The 15,926-nt window shown below is 47.7% G+C and overlaps 1 protein-coding gene across 1 annotated transcript in view; it reads left to right on the plus strand.

The window, feature by feature from the left end:
• Positions 1–15,926, plus strand: part of CACNA1H (calcium voltage-gated channel subunit alpha1 H) — a 400,429-nt gene that overhangs the window by 222,146 nt on the left and 162,357 nt on the right. The window contains exons 5-6 of the mRNA XM_025204646.1: positions 4,050–4,147; positions 14,706–14,865. Of these exons, the coding sequence (XP_025060431.1) occupies positions 4,050–4,147; positions 14,706–14,865 (258 nt within the window). The remainder of the gene's footprint in view (positions 1–4,049; positions 4,148–14,705; positions 14,866–15,926) is intronic.

The following is a 15,926-nucleotide window of genomic DNA, read 5'->3' on the forward strand; positions in this document are numbered from 1 at the left end:
GCGTCTGAATACACCTGACCGTCCAATACTCACGTTTTATATGCAGATTTAATAGATTAGGGCTGGAAGGGATGTCGCAAGATCATCGGGTCCAGCCCCCTGCCCAAGGGGGCAGGGTCAGATCACCCCAGCTGGTCCGAAGGATGAGTGTAGAAGAATTGCTGAAAGCCACGTGTATCCCATCCTCCACAACCTGCAAACTGGAGTGAAAATGTTTGGGCTTTTTAAAGATGGACACTTCAGACATGTGTGAAAATGAGGATTAAGGGAAGCCCAAAGGTGTTCATCCTCAAAGACACCTCTGGATCAGATGTTTCGGTGCGGATTGGGGATGGCTTCACGGTATATAGAAGAACTGATCCAACGCCTGGTGTAGTTGCACAGATTGTTCCCCTTGACTTCACCGGGCTTTGGCTCCACCCCTAAAAAGACCCTAAAATAACAGTCCTGAAGAAATGCAAAGTATAATATTCATTAATGCTTTTTATGAGAGCAGACTCAGAGATCCTTATTAGTTCTTCACTGGGGGCCTGTTGAAATCCAAGGCAAGCTGCTGAATAACAGCTCTGTACGAATGCTAAGACTCGGCCCATTTAAGACCCAAATACGTGCATGCATCTTCCTGGCATGCACCGCCAGGTCTCAACGCAACATTTCCTGACTGCTTTTATGTCCTATTAGTAGTTTAAAAACCTGTATCCAGTTACAGGAGAATCTACTGAGTCAGCCACGTGATAAATTGCAAGCGTGCCTCCTTGGGACAAAGCCAGGGAACAGATTCGGGATGCAGTGCTATTAATTTCAGTGACTTTTAAACAATGGTTCGTCTATTCCTGTTCGGCGTGTTTAAAAGCAGGCACCTGGTGCTGGCTACAGGCCTACTCAGTGTGACGAGCAGGTGTGAGCTGGTATTTGCTATAAATTTCCCACTGTGTGGTCCTTGGTTGGGCTCAAGACTGCTTTCCTTACAGTCTGTGTTACAGCCGCTTAATGAATCCCAGTTAGTTTCAGAAACTGCGTTCACCCCGTGCTGAGTTTCAAAGCTATCCATCAAACTAAATTCAGCTCCTAGCTGCATAGTTTTTAGGTAGAGTTAAGGTTATAAAGACTTATAATATTAACTACTTGGGCAAAAAAAAAATATTTGTAGAAGTTGGTTGTTATTAAAAATAACAAGAAACGCTTAAAAGCCCCGAATTGCTCAATTAAAGCTAAAGGGACATATTCATCTTGGGTGCAATAGAGTTATCCCAGCAATGGCTTCACACAGAGGTAATGGAAAACCAACTGTTTGAAATGGGGGAGGCTGCAAAAGAGGCAACTTCATGCGGCCTCTTGCTGCAGTCCTCTGAGAGACGGACGTAATACCTCCCCTGGACCTTGGTCAGGATGGAGAAAGTAGGAGAGGAATCCCAGATGTATTGCAACTTCTCAGATGGACTTCAAGCTGGCAGTATGCATGGAGACTGCCCGGTGTGCAACATTTTCAGCCTTCATAGAGTCATAGCAAAAATTGGGTTGGAAAAGGGACCTCAACAGGTCATCTAGACCAGTGTCTCTCAACCAGTGGGACGCGTCCCACTGGTGGGACACGAAGGTCTTGTAGGTGGGACTTCAACTCATTTGAAAATGTCCATTAATGATTAATATAATACTAAAATGCGTGTACATGTATGCTTCTTGGCAAAAGTGGGGGTTTGTTTTTATCATGGTGGGACCAAGGGTTTTTGACAAAAGGGTTGGTGGGACGTCAAGCCAAAGGTTGAGAACCGCTGATCTAGACCCACCCTTACTCAAAGCACGACCATCCCCAACTTTGTCTAGCCAGGTCTCACCTACCCAAAAGTTTGAGAGTGCATCTTCCCTGCATAAATGTTCTGTGTTTTCACCAGAATACTCGTTGGGGTAAAACTCAGCTTATTGCAATCATGCAAAATCAATGCTCCAGGGGCGCCGAGAAAAATGAAGGTATTTTTAAATGTGGGCAGGTACTCTCAAAAAAATAGGTTATCCCATGCTCCTGTGAGATCGTAATCACAATTTCACTTGAATCCCCTGTGCAGCGTATTCTCGTGACTCCGATCTTGGCACACTTTTCTTCCCATCTGGATGCTCCAGTAGAGAGGTTCCCAGTGTATTTTAGCTTATCAGGCTATCCTTGTTGCAAAATATGACCTAGGCCTCCCTACATTCGTGTTAACATAAAGACACCAATTAGAAGCTTTGGGTTCATTTGTGTACAGAGACGGTATTGTTGGAAAATGTGATGCTTTCAAAATAGAAATTGCCTCTGTTCATACACTGTACCTCGAGACTACAGAAAGTCCAATCTTTTAACACTTTATCCTCAGTTAGTATAAATCAGTATGTCTCCATGGGAGTCAGTGGCACTGCGTTGATACGCTCTAGCCACGGATTTGCCCTTGTAGCATTTTATTCTCTTGAAATCAGAATGCAATGGAAAATAGGTCCGTATACGGTACGTAAAGACCTGGTAGTTGGTGAGACCCATTGAATGAGGAGAAACCGTTTCCAGGGGTCAGGTCTGGGCTCTTGAGTTTAGCCACTGTTTGGACTTTTCCTACCTGGTTGTTAGGTGCTGTCTTGGGGTTTAAGTCCTTAACAGTTTAAAGTGAAAAATGGAATTTGGGACTTTAAAATTTCGGATGAGAACATGCCTATTGATGCTTGCTTTTGTCAAACTGTCTTCCTTCCCACTCCTGGTTTTTTTATGTATGTATGTACGTATTTATTACAAAAAAAAAAAAGATTCGACGCGGGGACCAAAACCCAGGTTCCAACGGTGCTGCCGATGTTGTTACGTTATGGGGACATGAGTGGTGAAAGATTTGTGACACATTTACAAGCACTTCCCTGCAGTCAAACTCTATAAACTGTAATTACAACCAAGCTAACTAGCCATAACCCCATTAAAAAAGCAACAGTACACACATTTACCACTCGTTGCTATAAAAGACCAAGCAAACTGACTAAACTTTAACGTCTTTCTCGGTCCAGGAGTGAACTGTTTATGGGAAATGGCGGCAAAGCATGAAAAAAGAAAATGTTCCCTCTGTTTGATAGTAAAATGCAGTTCCAACCACCTTACTGTCATTCGTCAGATCTGCTGTTTGCATTTTTGTCATGGACCAAAAGTCAGCCTGGCATGAAAATGCCCATGTGCGATACCAGGAAGCACCCATCAGAAAACATCTTATCGACTGTGACCTGGGTAGAGTTGTGGGATCATCTCCCAAGGGAAATGGTGGACGTTTCCATTGCTTGGAACATGGCCAAGTACTAGAAAATATAGTGAAGAGTTTTGCACTCGCCAGGAGATGAGCTAAATCCCCTTCCCCTCCTTCTGTAACTTCTCCTCCTCCAATGGTTTCCATCAGTGCTGTGAGGTATGCCGGATGCTGCAGTGTGCAATGCAGCTGTGTTGGCCTAGCATTGCTAGCTGTAAGTGCTGCACCCTGGGCATCAGTACCACCCATTTGGGATGCTCAACAGCTCAACCCCATGTCACCTCATCTATACAGCGCCTGGTACCCACACCCACTAGATTAACCTAGTGTGGGTCAGTCGCATCCCTGGACTGTGCTGTGGGCTCACCCACAGCCACCAGAAAGTAATAAGTTGGTGTTTCAGCCATAAACCTGCCACTATTAGAGGGTGATACATCCAACACTTAAATCACAGCATCAGCCAGGTATCTTCCTCCCGCGCTGCAGGAAGGCAGATTTGCAACAGCCATCTACGGCTGCTTAAAAATACACGAACACAAAAAGAGCGGATGTACAGTAATGTAATCCAGTGTAGAACGACACCAAATGAATCGGGAGTAAACCTCTGCCAGCGTCAAGTGTCATCTGTCTGCTGCTTGTCCTAGTACAGCCTTTGGCCCAAAGTCCATTATCCTCTCCCGCACTAGATGAAGCACTGTAATAGCCACTTACTGAGCGCATCTACTCTCAGGCTTCCCAAAACATTTTAAGGTGTAGAGAATGACCCTCCCCATCCTGATTTCTTTTCTCTTTCTCCCTCAGCATGTTGGAATATTCGCTGGATGGACACAATGTAAGCTTATCCGCCATCCGAACCGTCCGGGTACTCAGGCCTTTACGAGCCATTAACAGGGTCCCAAGTAAGTAAAAACCCTTCTTTTCCCCGTAGGGTGGGCACAACTGCATTTGTGGTTTAGATCATGCACCTTTGAGAACACAATCAGCTATAACTCCCATTGACTCTCTAGCACGAGTGTGTAAAGTGGCTGATGCTTTATCAAGGATGACCCAGGAATGTCTCGTTCTTAAAGGCATTTGCATGGTTGGTATCTTGCGGATGAGTCTTGGGGCGAGAGTGCAATGTTATTGAGGATACAGCTGGCATTGCCAATACCTCTAGGTGGTATCTAAGAGGCTAGATCTAGGTGGTACCTCTAGGTGGTATCTAGGAGGCTGATCTCAAAGAGCTTGGGCATGACTTTTGTTAAAGGCAAAAGAAACTGGCTTTTGCAAGAAGACATGTGCTGCATTGACTCTGATCCCATAGGGTGGCCGTATCCGTGCAAGAAAAGCTGTCAAGCAGCACGCTGGACCCCAGTCCCGTTGTCTCGAGACCAATGTTGTACTTCTGACCAGCATTGCTCTAATAACTCAGTGTATTCTGGCTGGCATGCTGAGACCCCTTTCAGAGTTGGAGTATCAATCGGTAGCTGGTGAGCACAGAAATCCCCTGCTCTGGAGGGTTTACTTTAATCTACGTAGGCCCCAAATTTTTGCCCTTTCTACACGTGTTGGCGAACGCAGTTAGCACTGAAACTACTGGGTTGTGAAACCTCATCCCTCCTGTTCTAGTGATGCAAGTCACTCTAAGACCGCAGTTTTCTACTCCGTGCCCATCACCTTCTTCTTTGAGTTGGAGACCATAGCTCCACCCACCCCGTTTCTTTTTGGAGGCAGTTGGCACTAAAAAGCCATGCTGGAGGGACATGCCAAATCCACTCCATGGGTCCTCCAAGGTTTTAATAAGGCTAGCAGATGTCTTAGTCCTTGTGTGATTGACACCACTAAACCAGACCTGCGCAGCAAAATCAAGGTGTAGATGCACTGCAGACCCGTGCCGGCTGTCAGCCCAGATAACGCTTGTTAAGATGTGGTGGCATGAGCTTTATGGCATGTGCTAGCAACCCGAGCAGAAACTCTCCAGGTTCGCTCCGGGCATACTGTGTTTGCTAGCGCGTGTTAACATCCACGCTGCTGCACCTTCCAGCCGAGCTAGACTGAAGGAAAGCGGACACAGTAGGTCGCACCTCCGTTTGGCTGTGCAGACATACCTCTAGGTTTAGGACTCGGAGAACCCGTATTCCTAGTGCAAGGGAAATCCGAGCTCTAAAATCACCCAGCACAGAGTACAAGGGTTGTTAGGCTTGCACCCCCACCACCCCTTCCTGCTTGTATAGGGCAAGCAATATTTTTTACTCATCAGGTAAATGTCATTCATCCTTCTCATCACTCCTGGTAAAGGTCAGGTGAGTAAATGTTGTATTTGGGCCGATAAAGTTTCATGGCTCTCTTCCCAGGCTATAAAAACATCCTATCTATAACAGTCCCAAGACGCTGTTAGCACAATGCAAATGAAAGCGTTCCTTTTGGCTTTTAGAGGGAGAAGGGGAACAGTTAAGGCCAGGGAAGATCCTGTTTTTTTCTGGATAGGCTCTTTTTTATTTTTCTTCTCCCATGTATATAACGGCGCTGCGTTTTGGGATGAGTGACACAGCAGGCTATATCGCGGGCGAAATCTTGACGAGTGTTCATTGGCGTGCAGAACAAAACGGGGCTTCACCCAGCAGAGGACGTTCAAGTGGTCCCTACGCCCGTTATCAAGTAGATTCAGCTGCTTGTCTTCTAAATCCAATCTTGAAGGATCACCCAACGAGTCCAGATCATTACCTGTTGGGACCAACCCTCCACCAAATGTTCCTTCCCGGGTATGCGAATTTTATAAGCCTTTCATCCGTTTCTGATGTGCAGTCCCCTTGTTTTGTGAAGCCGTGTGATTTGTAAGAAAATCCTCAGGTTCCCTTCAAAAAGTGCTTTTATTTTTTTCCCCCCTCTGCCTGAAAGCCTTTCTGAATATATGGTGCCATGGATTCTCATTGAACACGTTGCTTCGATGAATTGCCCATAATGTCAGCACATCGACAGATAGCAAAACAAACTCCCACTGAATTGTTCTGCTTCCAAAACCCGGGTTGAACGTGCAAGTGAGCAGATGGATGTGTGCTCTCAGGAAGCTTTGAAGTTTGTCTCTGATCTTGCATTTTTTGGACTTTCTTAAAACAACAACAACCAATTCAGCTCTGACGATTTTATGTTTTCTTGGATTTATTTTTTTATTTAAAAAAAAAAAGAGTCAACCGTGCACCGGGACTGAAGGAACATCGAAGGTTTGGATTCCTAACTTTTTTTTTTCCACCGCTGTTTGATCGGACCATAAACAGTACAGGGGTTATAAGGTCTTATGGGTGCTCAGTACTGTTGTTTCTAGTTTGAACCGGGAGTGGGAAATGCAGAGTGGCCTGAAACCATAAGTGGATGATAACAAAACTCTCCGAACTTATTTGAACCTCAAGACATGTCTGGATGTAGGGTAAAAGGATCGAGTTGTTTCTTATTTTTTCCTGAACTCATGAACCAATTCCTACCCGCTTTTCATATTAGGTTACGCTATAGATCAGGGGTAGGCACCCCTCGGCATGGGTGCCAGAGCGTGGCACTCAAAGACTTTTGCTTGACACACGTGCCTCTGGGCAGATGGCAGGGAAGGGGCCAGGGCTACATGGCCACAACAAGGATCAGGCCCTTCGTGGCTCTCCCGCCATCCACCCCGGCACGCCAGCATCTTACAAGTTGAAGTTGTGGGTGTTTTTGGGACTCTGCCCAAAAACATTGCTAACCCCTGCTATAGATGTTGATTCAACAGAGCAACGAGCTACGTGCTTAACTTTAACTTGAAGTCATTGGAGTTTAAGCATGGAGATAAGCGTTTGCTTAAATTCAGACCTTCGTATCCAGGTTCTTCCACACTTTGAGGAAGCTCTGATCCAGGTCTGGACGTTGTGCGTGCGGCCCATTTCTGTGCCACCTGGCGCTATTTTAAGAGTTTGATACTGAGGCTTTGGGGTGGGATTTTTAAGGTGTCCTATGCCATGGTTGTGGGGAATAGATAGTCGCTCAGTTTTTTTTGGTAATGGCGAGTGCAATTAAAAAAATCCATGTTGCGTGTTGCGTTGCTTGGCCAAATGAACATTGAGGATGGTCTTATAATGTTAATAGCATCTTGAAGAAGTGCCAAAGTAGGATTAGTAGTCTTAGTAGTATCTCGATTTCTGCAGGGCAGATAAGCACAGGCTCTGCTTGTTTATGAGACCATTAATTCCATCCACTTTCGACTTCGGCCCTTTTAGTCTTTCAGCCTCTTGCCAGGGTCAACAGCAAAGGGATGGTGATAACTCCCTATTTGACTTGATTTTTTCGGGGCAGCAGAAGTCAGTGGCAGTAATGAAGATATATGTTTGTCCAACCGAGAGCCTCTGATCCAGGGAGATTTCAGGGCTTAGCATGGAAGAAAATTCACCCACCACCCAAATGCAGAACCAGGCACCTCATCCAAAAAAAATGAACAGAACGATGTAAAAACAGAGCTGAAGGCAGACCTCAGGAGACCTTTTCCATAGGATAATCCCTCTCTTCTTGGTCAGCGTGGGCAAGGCAGAGGGCAGGATGATTATATTTCCTATTGCAGTGCAGGTAAACTCATGGGCAATGCTAGGCTAGTCGTGTTGGGTCGCGAGGTCCGTTTCACCTCGTTGGATTTACCTCTCAGAGTAAAATCACACAGCAGCCAGAAGAGGTCTTCTCAAGCCAGGACAGTCCTTCCGGTCCTTCTGGAAGGAAGAAAAAGGTATCTGTAGAGCTGTTTCCATTTAGCGACAATGGAAACGTGGCAACACCGTGTTTGTACAGTGCCCAACGTATTGGAAAAGCTGGCCGCCATCCTAATTCTGCCAACTGCGGAGACAGGAGTACATCTTTTACATGTAAATGAAAAGATTCAGGGCATTTATAAGTAGAATCTGTAAATCCCTTGGTCAAATCTAATAAATACATACCCAGCTGCCCCTCAGTTTATTCAGTCTAAGTCCCTGGCGCAGCCCAAGTGCCCACCAGTCTCTTCAGGTTTAGGTATGGTTTTAATGGGCATGCCTACATGAGACACTAACTGCATCATAGCCTAATAACCCTGTGCAGTAGCGTGCCAGGCAAAAACCCTGCTAACACGCTACTGCGCAGTAGTACTAGGCTACTGTGCAGTTAGCGTCACTAAAAAATCGTGCGTTGGCACTACTAGAACAAATGATTGCACATTGATGTAGCGCTTGGTTATCCAAGTACTAAACTGAATGTGCCGTAACTATGGCGCATTAATGAATGTGTAGACGCGCCCAATAAGTAGTACAAGGCCCAGTGTTTATGGTGAGAGCCTTTCTGGTTAGCATTGCACATGCCACTTGGCCAACAAGAACTCGGCCCCCTGAACTCAACCGGGAACCTTGCTATGCATTGCAACAGCCTTTGGTTCCAGTTTTAAACAATAGAGAGAACAACGAAGGGTCGTTACGGGACAGTTTGCGGTGGGTGGTTGCTGTGCATGGATTGAATGTTTGCAAAGAGGATGGATACTGGGAGGGAAGAGGTTGGGACAAGGAGAAACTGGATGAGTGTGGCGGGGTAGAAATGTGGAAGAGCCTGGATCATGAGGGCAAAAGGCTTGAATGTGCTGACCAAGAGGAAGGCAGTGGACAAACCAACGTGGAGAGAGACGAGAGAGTGAGTGCAAGGGGAAGGAAGATGCTCTTGGCAGCTGCCTTTGTGAATGGACCGAGGGACGCTGAACTGGTACATTTGATGACGCACCCAACTCGTGACCAGTTCATCCAAGCGGGTTATAACGATAGTGGCTGCACAGGAGAGAGGACTGTCTGCTATTACCCATCCAACTCCCCTGCGCTTTGCTGGGGCCCATCCAGTGCAATGAGCACTTCATTTTCAGATGTAATAAATTCCCCCGCAAGACATTTTTCTTTTCAAGGCAAGAAAAGAAAGAGGAAACCCAGCCAATAAAAACATCATCTATATTAGAAATTATTCCTCGGAAATGACTGGAAAAATATAATTCTTGCAATTTAAGCTCCTGGCAAGAGCTGTAGGTAGTTTAGGAGCGGTAACTGTTTTTTTTCAAGCCCATCTCATTGCTTTTTCTTATTTATAATATGCGGTTTAAAATGGGCACCGCGTGCAATGAGAACGAAAAGAAATTACGCTCCTTGTTTTCAGCCTAACTGATGCTAATAATCTTTTCCCATGGCACACTTGACATTTTACTAAGAGTGTCCAAAGCGCCTTTAGTAGATAGCTAACAGATGGGTTCAATCTCCAATGCAGTGCCACTAAACAACCCTAAATACCAGATGTAACCGAGTGGAAAAAAAAAAGTTGTCTGGCATAAGACGAGACATTTTAACTATTTTTGGAGAAAAAAAAAATTAGAGGGTGAGGGTTTCAGTGGATGTGGGGGAAGGACACAGGAGCCCAATTTCCTCTTACCACGGGGAATTACGTGGGCGTTTCGCTTTTCCAAAGATAGATTTGTAACGGAAATATGAAGGGCAGCGCTATTCATTGTGCCCCCGGGGGGTTAAAATTACTGCATGTGCTGGGAATGAGAGCTATGAAATGCAAAAAAGGAAGAAAAAAAAAAATCCCCACATTGTCCATTCACCTCCGCCACCTCCTGTATTTGAACGGTAGATATTTGTCATGACTTCGCCCCCTCGAGTTTGCGCGGTTGACTGAGCGTACGAAGGCGATAAGGTGCCGTTGGTTAGCGCGTGGGGCTGGGAGTCGAGGAAGAACCATTTTTCCAACTATTTCGCTGGTCGAATAAAAGATCGCATTTACCCCCAAAAAACTTGTCTGCCCACTGGCCGCATGTACCCCTTGACGTCCGTGCAGCGGCTGTCAACGGTAGCTGAGGATCTGGTGCTTTTATGCTGAAAAATACAGGACAGCCTGGGCCAGGAGACCAGATCCTGATGATTCGCACTAACCCCGATGCAGGCAAAGCTCCCACTGGTTGTCAGAGGACCCCGCGATGCTGCCATGGGTCGTTAAGCTCTACTGGGAGATGCGTCAGACATGGCATGGGGTTAGCTGGAAGGCGGATCAACCTGAAAATGAGTAAGAGAAAATGTAGATCGGCTTCCAAACGCCGCTCTCCATCCACCTGGGACACATCATGAACCAGGGCAGCAGCCTACAGAGGGAAATGATGGGAGAAGCAGCTCTATGCAGGCAGGGAGCAGCATCTTAATGGGACAAAATGCCCCTGAAGACAGCGCTGTCGCCAGCGGGGTGTGGGCAGGTGCGTTGATTCGCGCCACGCTGTAAACCCGCATGGGGCTTTCTTCTGGAAAGTTCAGTCCCTGCGACTCTCTGCCTTTCTTTGTTTTCCAAACTTCATTGTCAAGGTTTTTTTAGTCCTTCCTTTCTTTCCCCTTAAAAGCTGCAATTATCAGCTGTTCACATCACGGTTCGTTGGGCTTGCAAAGACTCATTTAACCTTTATTGAACTACTAATTTGCATCGCATTATCCCCCAGGATGGATTTTTTTGTTTTGTTTTTTTGTTCTAGTTTTCACTTAAGACTTTGAAGTCACCCTGACCTCTTGCTTCTGAGCAAGGAGAGGCAAAGCAGCGGTTGGCCTGTGCTTTGGGAACGCTGGAAGACCCCAGCACGCGTGTCTATTTGCAGAACAGACTTGGCGCTTGCGACCGTGATATGTCCGTATTGCCGTCTTCCTTGAGTTGCATCCCCACAACACTCCTGCAAATCAGGGTAGAGCTCGCATCTCCATCCAGGTGCAGAGAGAGCAGGTGCTCCATTTGTAAAGATAACACAGAACCGTAGACGAGGAGGGTTGGAAGGAGGTCCAACCCCTTGGTCAAAGCAGGGCTGGCCCCAAGCACCTCATCCCACACAAGGCTTTGTCTAGCCGGGTCTTAAAAACCTCCAAGGATGGAGACTCCGCATCCTCTCTACGTAACCTGTTCAAGTGCTGTACTACCGTCCCAGTGAGAAAATTCTTCCTAATATCCAACCTAAACGTCCCTTGCTGCAACTTGAAACCATTGCTCCTTCTGTCTTGCAGCTTGCAGCAAGACCGCGGTAGAGCCAGGACCTGTATCCCAGCCCTCACCAGCACCCGACTCTCCTTCAGTGTTTTCTTCAGCTATTTCTCGCAAGGTCTTTTCCATGAATTCGACTAATATACCAGCTCCACAGCACTAGGAACTGCAGAGTATAGGAGAGATAGAAACAGGCCTGGGTAGGTAATCCCTTCTACCTCTCTGGTATACAAGCAGACATTTAGCATCAGTAGCATCGCCTTCTCCTTGGTATTCAGCACCATACTTCCAGTCCCTTTCCTTGTAAACTGTGCTAACACCCTGGTTTCGCCCCCCGGGGAGCTCTGCCGACTTGCTCTTGTCCTTATGGAACAATTACGTCTTCTTCAAATGCTCCATCAAGGCATCCGGGCCGCCACACCTCCCACCCCATAGCGTTCGAAACTCATCTGCCAAAGGGACCGCCGCCCGGGCTCCCGAGACAGCCCGAGCAATCAGTCAGTAATGGTAAAAGGACGAAAGGCTTGACAGCCACATGGTTTGATGAAACCGGGGAGCCCTCTGCGAGAACGCAGCAGGTTTGACAGGCTTACCATGTGATCGGCCACGCTCCCGTACATCCCGGGCGACGTTCAGCCGTGTTCCCCGTGTGCCCCCTCCGTGGTCTTTGTGGTCCAACCGTGCTGCTTTCTCTCCAGTTCTTGCACAGTTATTGTGCAAGAATATTGCACAGAATATTGCACAGTTCTGCCCGGCTCTGGCACGCGGGTTTTGACACCTCCGTCGGCACTGGTGATTGCAGTCTCCCTGGAAGGGATGGACGTCCCGCATGCATCACGGAGTGGCGTTGCCTTCTAGTGGCAGGCCCAGGGAGGGGATAAAAGACCTACTGCTGCTGCCAAGTAGAGAAGCTCCTCTTTAGCTTCAGTATCTGTGGGTTTTGGGGGGCAAAAGCTTAAAGCAATTAGCCCCACTACCCCAATCTGAGTGCGACTGCTGTGTGCAGCACAAGGATGCATTGCACTGCAGTGGAAGCAGCAGCAGGTAGTGGGTGATATTCAAGTCCTGTTGCACAAATGCACTCCGGGGAGGAAAGGGTCCCTTGGGGAGAAGGGACCCTTTGTCTTCTGTTCTGCTTTTTCTTCTATTCTGTGTTTTTGCCATTTTTGAGGTTGGGGGGGGCTGGGCGGACAAGTGAAGCTTCTCCAAGAAAGTTATGCCGTCTTTCCAACCATTGAGAGAGGCACTCGTGGGGCTACACTAGTAGGGTAACTAAGAGGGGCTAAGCGGGGCACCAGCCTGAGCGCTGATTTGAGGCAGGTGCAAAAATTGCCGCTGCCCTACGCAGCGCCACTGCACAGGGTGCAAAACTGCCCAGCTATGCCTCTTAGCTACCCTGACCTATCCCACCACCGACGCCGAGGAGGGAAGGGTTTGAGTGGAAGTCGTGTGCAGGCAGCCAGAGCTGCAAGACCTCTAAGCGTGGGCTGGCTCGTAGACCCCCACCCTGTTTCGGTGATGTGTGTTTCTCAGACAGACCCGCGGATGTGGACTGCACAAACAGAAGCGACCGGAAACCAGGATCTGCAAGAGGGGAGAATGGGCACAGAGTTAAAGGGTCAGGGACCATCTCTGTGCCCGGCATCCTGTTGCATCCCCAGCTCACCACCACTCCCAATGAGCAAAGGAGGGTTCGTTAGCTGAGAGACAAAGATAAACTAGCACCCGTTAAAGAGCTTGCCCCGTCTCTGGGTCCTTGTAAGCTTGTCAGTCCCCATAGCCTCGGGCCTGGCGATGAGCATTGAATGGCATGAAACCCCCTGGAAAAGCACGTTTGAGATGAGGCCTGATGCAGGGAGACTTGAAGAAAGACAAGCAGCTTGCATTTAGGAAGCCAGCAAAGACCAAAGCAAAAAGCAGAGAGATAAAGTATTCAAGTGACTGGAGGTAAAGATACTCTAGGAGGGTCTCCTGTCCTTTCTTTGCAGCCTTGCACACCCAGGTCATGGGTTTGAACCCAGGCCAGGCCAGCAGTGACCAGGAAAGTTTCTTGTTGGTGGTACATAGCCTTGAATTGACCTTGGACTCATTCCTAGTGCGAGAGACCGCTCCACGCCAAAAGATGCCCTGCCACCACAAATCTCTGCCTTGCTGACAATCTCACATACAGACCTGCACGTGGATTAGAGATGGTGCCTCGAATTAATGGTTGAAGCATATTAGCAGAGCATAGCAAAGGAGAGCGCCATCTCCCTTGTGTTCATTTTGTGGACAAAGCATCCTCGGAAGAGGTGTGAAGCCCGCTGAGGTCCCAGCGCCAAGCTCTGGAGGCCAGAGTTGGTGGCATTTGTTTGAGATGCTTTCATGCATTTTTAAAAATACATATTGGCCAACTATGCAGGGCATTCGTAGCTGGTTGGGGAGAGAAGCCTGCTACGTCCGAATGCTAAACAGACAAACCCTAGGTTCGTGTGGAGCATGTAGAGTGCATCTTGCCCCAAAAAGAAATGAGTAGGTGAAATCCAGCTCCAGAGGTCTCTCGTGGGAGCAGCGTGCCTCGGCGTTGCATCCTGACTTGTAACGTCACCAGCATTTGCGCGTTATGCACACGGAGGTTTTGGTTATCAAATGTTCCTTTGCAGCTTTGGGATTGGGGAAAAAAAAAAGATAATGGGGACCGCCAAGGGTCATGCAGGATCTCAAGTAACGTTCTGCCTCTTCCCTCCACCCGCAGAGACTGGTATGTCTCGTGGACAGAGCACTGGGCTGGGGGGCAGAGACCAGGGTGCTATTTCTGCCACTGTCCCTGACCCCCTGAACAGGTCATTTCATTACTCCGGTTCCCTTTACATGCTTTGTCTTTGTGGTTTAGCTTGCAAGTATTTTGGCACAGGGCCTGTGTCCCACTAGGTGCCTGTACAGTGCCTGCTGCTTATGAGAGACCCCTGGGGCGAAAGTCTCTTCCACCGATGAAGTGCAAAAGTGGATGTAGGCACTGAGGTGCATACGCGGACATAGGCACTTAAATGCAAGTCTATTCCACCCTGCTTGAATCCCTGAAATATGGCTAAGACAAAAGGTGAGTGGGTCCCCCTCTTCCTCACTGCCTTTCTATGACTGTCTGCAGAGTAAGATAATGGTGCGGTGCAAAAGTTGGCACATGTGTGTATTTTCAAGGCCTTGAATAAGGTGGAATAGACTCACACTTGGGTTCCTAAGCCCACGTTAGATGCCCAATAAGTGCAGTAGCATCTGACCTATAATCTCTGAGGCACGTTGTAATCTAGGATATGGCCTTTCTAAGTGAAAAGCAAGAGATGAGCCAGAATTGGCCAGATCTGGACCTCGCAGGCCTCGGAGGGGCTCTGAACTCTGATGAGGGCACCAGATCCTATGTCTCATCCAAGGGCTTGCTTGGGACCCCTGTAACCTGCTCTCTCCTTCTCCCCACAGGTATGCGAATACTCGTCACCCTGCTGTTAGATACTCTGCCTATGTTAGGCAACGTCCTTCTCTTGTGCTTCTTTGTCTTCTTCATCTTTGGGATCGTCGGCGTGCAGCTCTGGGCAGGGCTGCTGAGAAACAGGTGTTTCCTCGACAGCAATTTTGCAATGTAAGTACAGCCAAACAGTCCCCATCTTGCCCTTTCCCTCTCTCCAGCTGAAGGAGAAGCAGACCTGGGTGTTGTTCTAATAGACCGCGAGTCTCATACCACTTTTTCCTCCTCCCCAGCTCATGCAATAAAAAGAAGGTGGGGTATTCGGCGCATAAGTCCTCCAAGCCAGACTGAGCTACTAGATAGGTTTGTTCATTTGTTGCCCTCCTAGTACTTCGCATCAGATTTTCAGCTGCTCTGAAGTGGCATTTGTTGTGCCACTGAAAGCAGCAGGGCTCTGCTGATTGCTACCAGGTGACGATGTGGCACTGTCGATCTATGTAGTCCTTTGTGGAAGGAATAATATAGTGTATTATGGAAGGAATACTATAGTGTATTGTCCAAGCTATGCCCATACGGAGTGGAAGGTCTGCGTGCTGTACAAATTCATTAAGGTCTTGCTTTTGACCCATGTCTTCGGATATATTCATTCTTCAGATAAGTGCCTTTGCTCCATAAGTGCAGCCTTTTATCAATCCTTAGTCACCCTGACGTTCCTACTCCGCCGTGAGTAACGCCTTGTGCTGCATGGTGGGGAAAGAGTGATGGCCTGGATTGAAAGGACGTGGTAGGACCTCCTCTCAAAACACCTCTCTGTGTTGCCCCAGAATTAAAATCAGCCATGTTTCCAACTGGTCTATAATCCTAGTTTAAGTTATCACTATATTTTACTAATGGGCACAGATGTACTAAGTCTGCAAGCGAAGTCATGATGCCCGTTCGCTCCGGTGTCCCTTCTTGCTATGTGCAGTGTTGCAAAGTGCCCCAACGAATAGACCATGATCAAACCCTGCGTGTTGAGGTACCGAGTGCAAATGCTGTCAGGGATTTTCTGCTCTATTCCACTGTACATTTAAAAATACACATTTTTGGGGGCTGGTTAAAATCGAAGCTTTGCAGTCCAGCAGAAGGCACGTAGGGTTGGACATTAGGAGCACGCGAGCATTAATCTCAGCTCTTCCACTGGCTCTGCAGCTGGGCAAATCACCTGGGTTTACCTGCCTGCAGAAGGAACAGAG

Source organism: Alligator sinensis, unplaced genomic scaffold (genome assembly GCF_000455745.1).
Source record: "Alligator sinensis unplaced genomic scaffold, ASM45574v1 scaffold1283_1, whole genome shotgun sequence".
NCBI classification, from domain to species: Eukaryota; Metazoa; Chordata; order Crocodylia; family Alligatoridae; genus Alligator; species Alligator sinensis.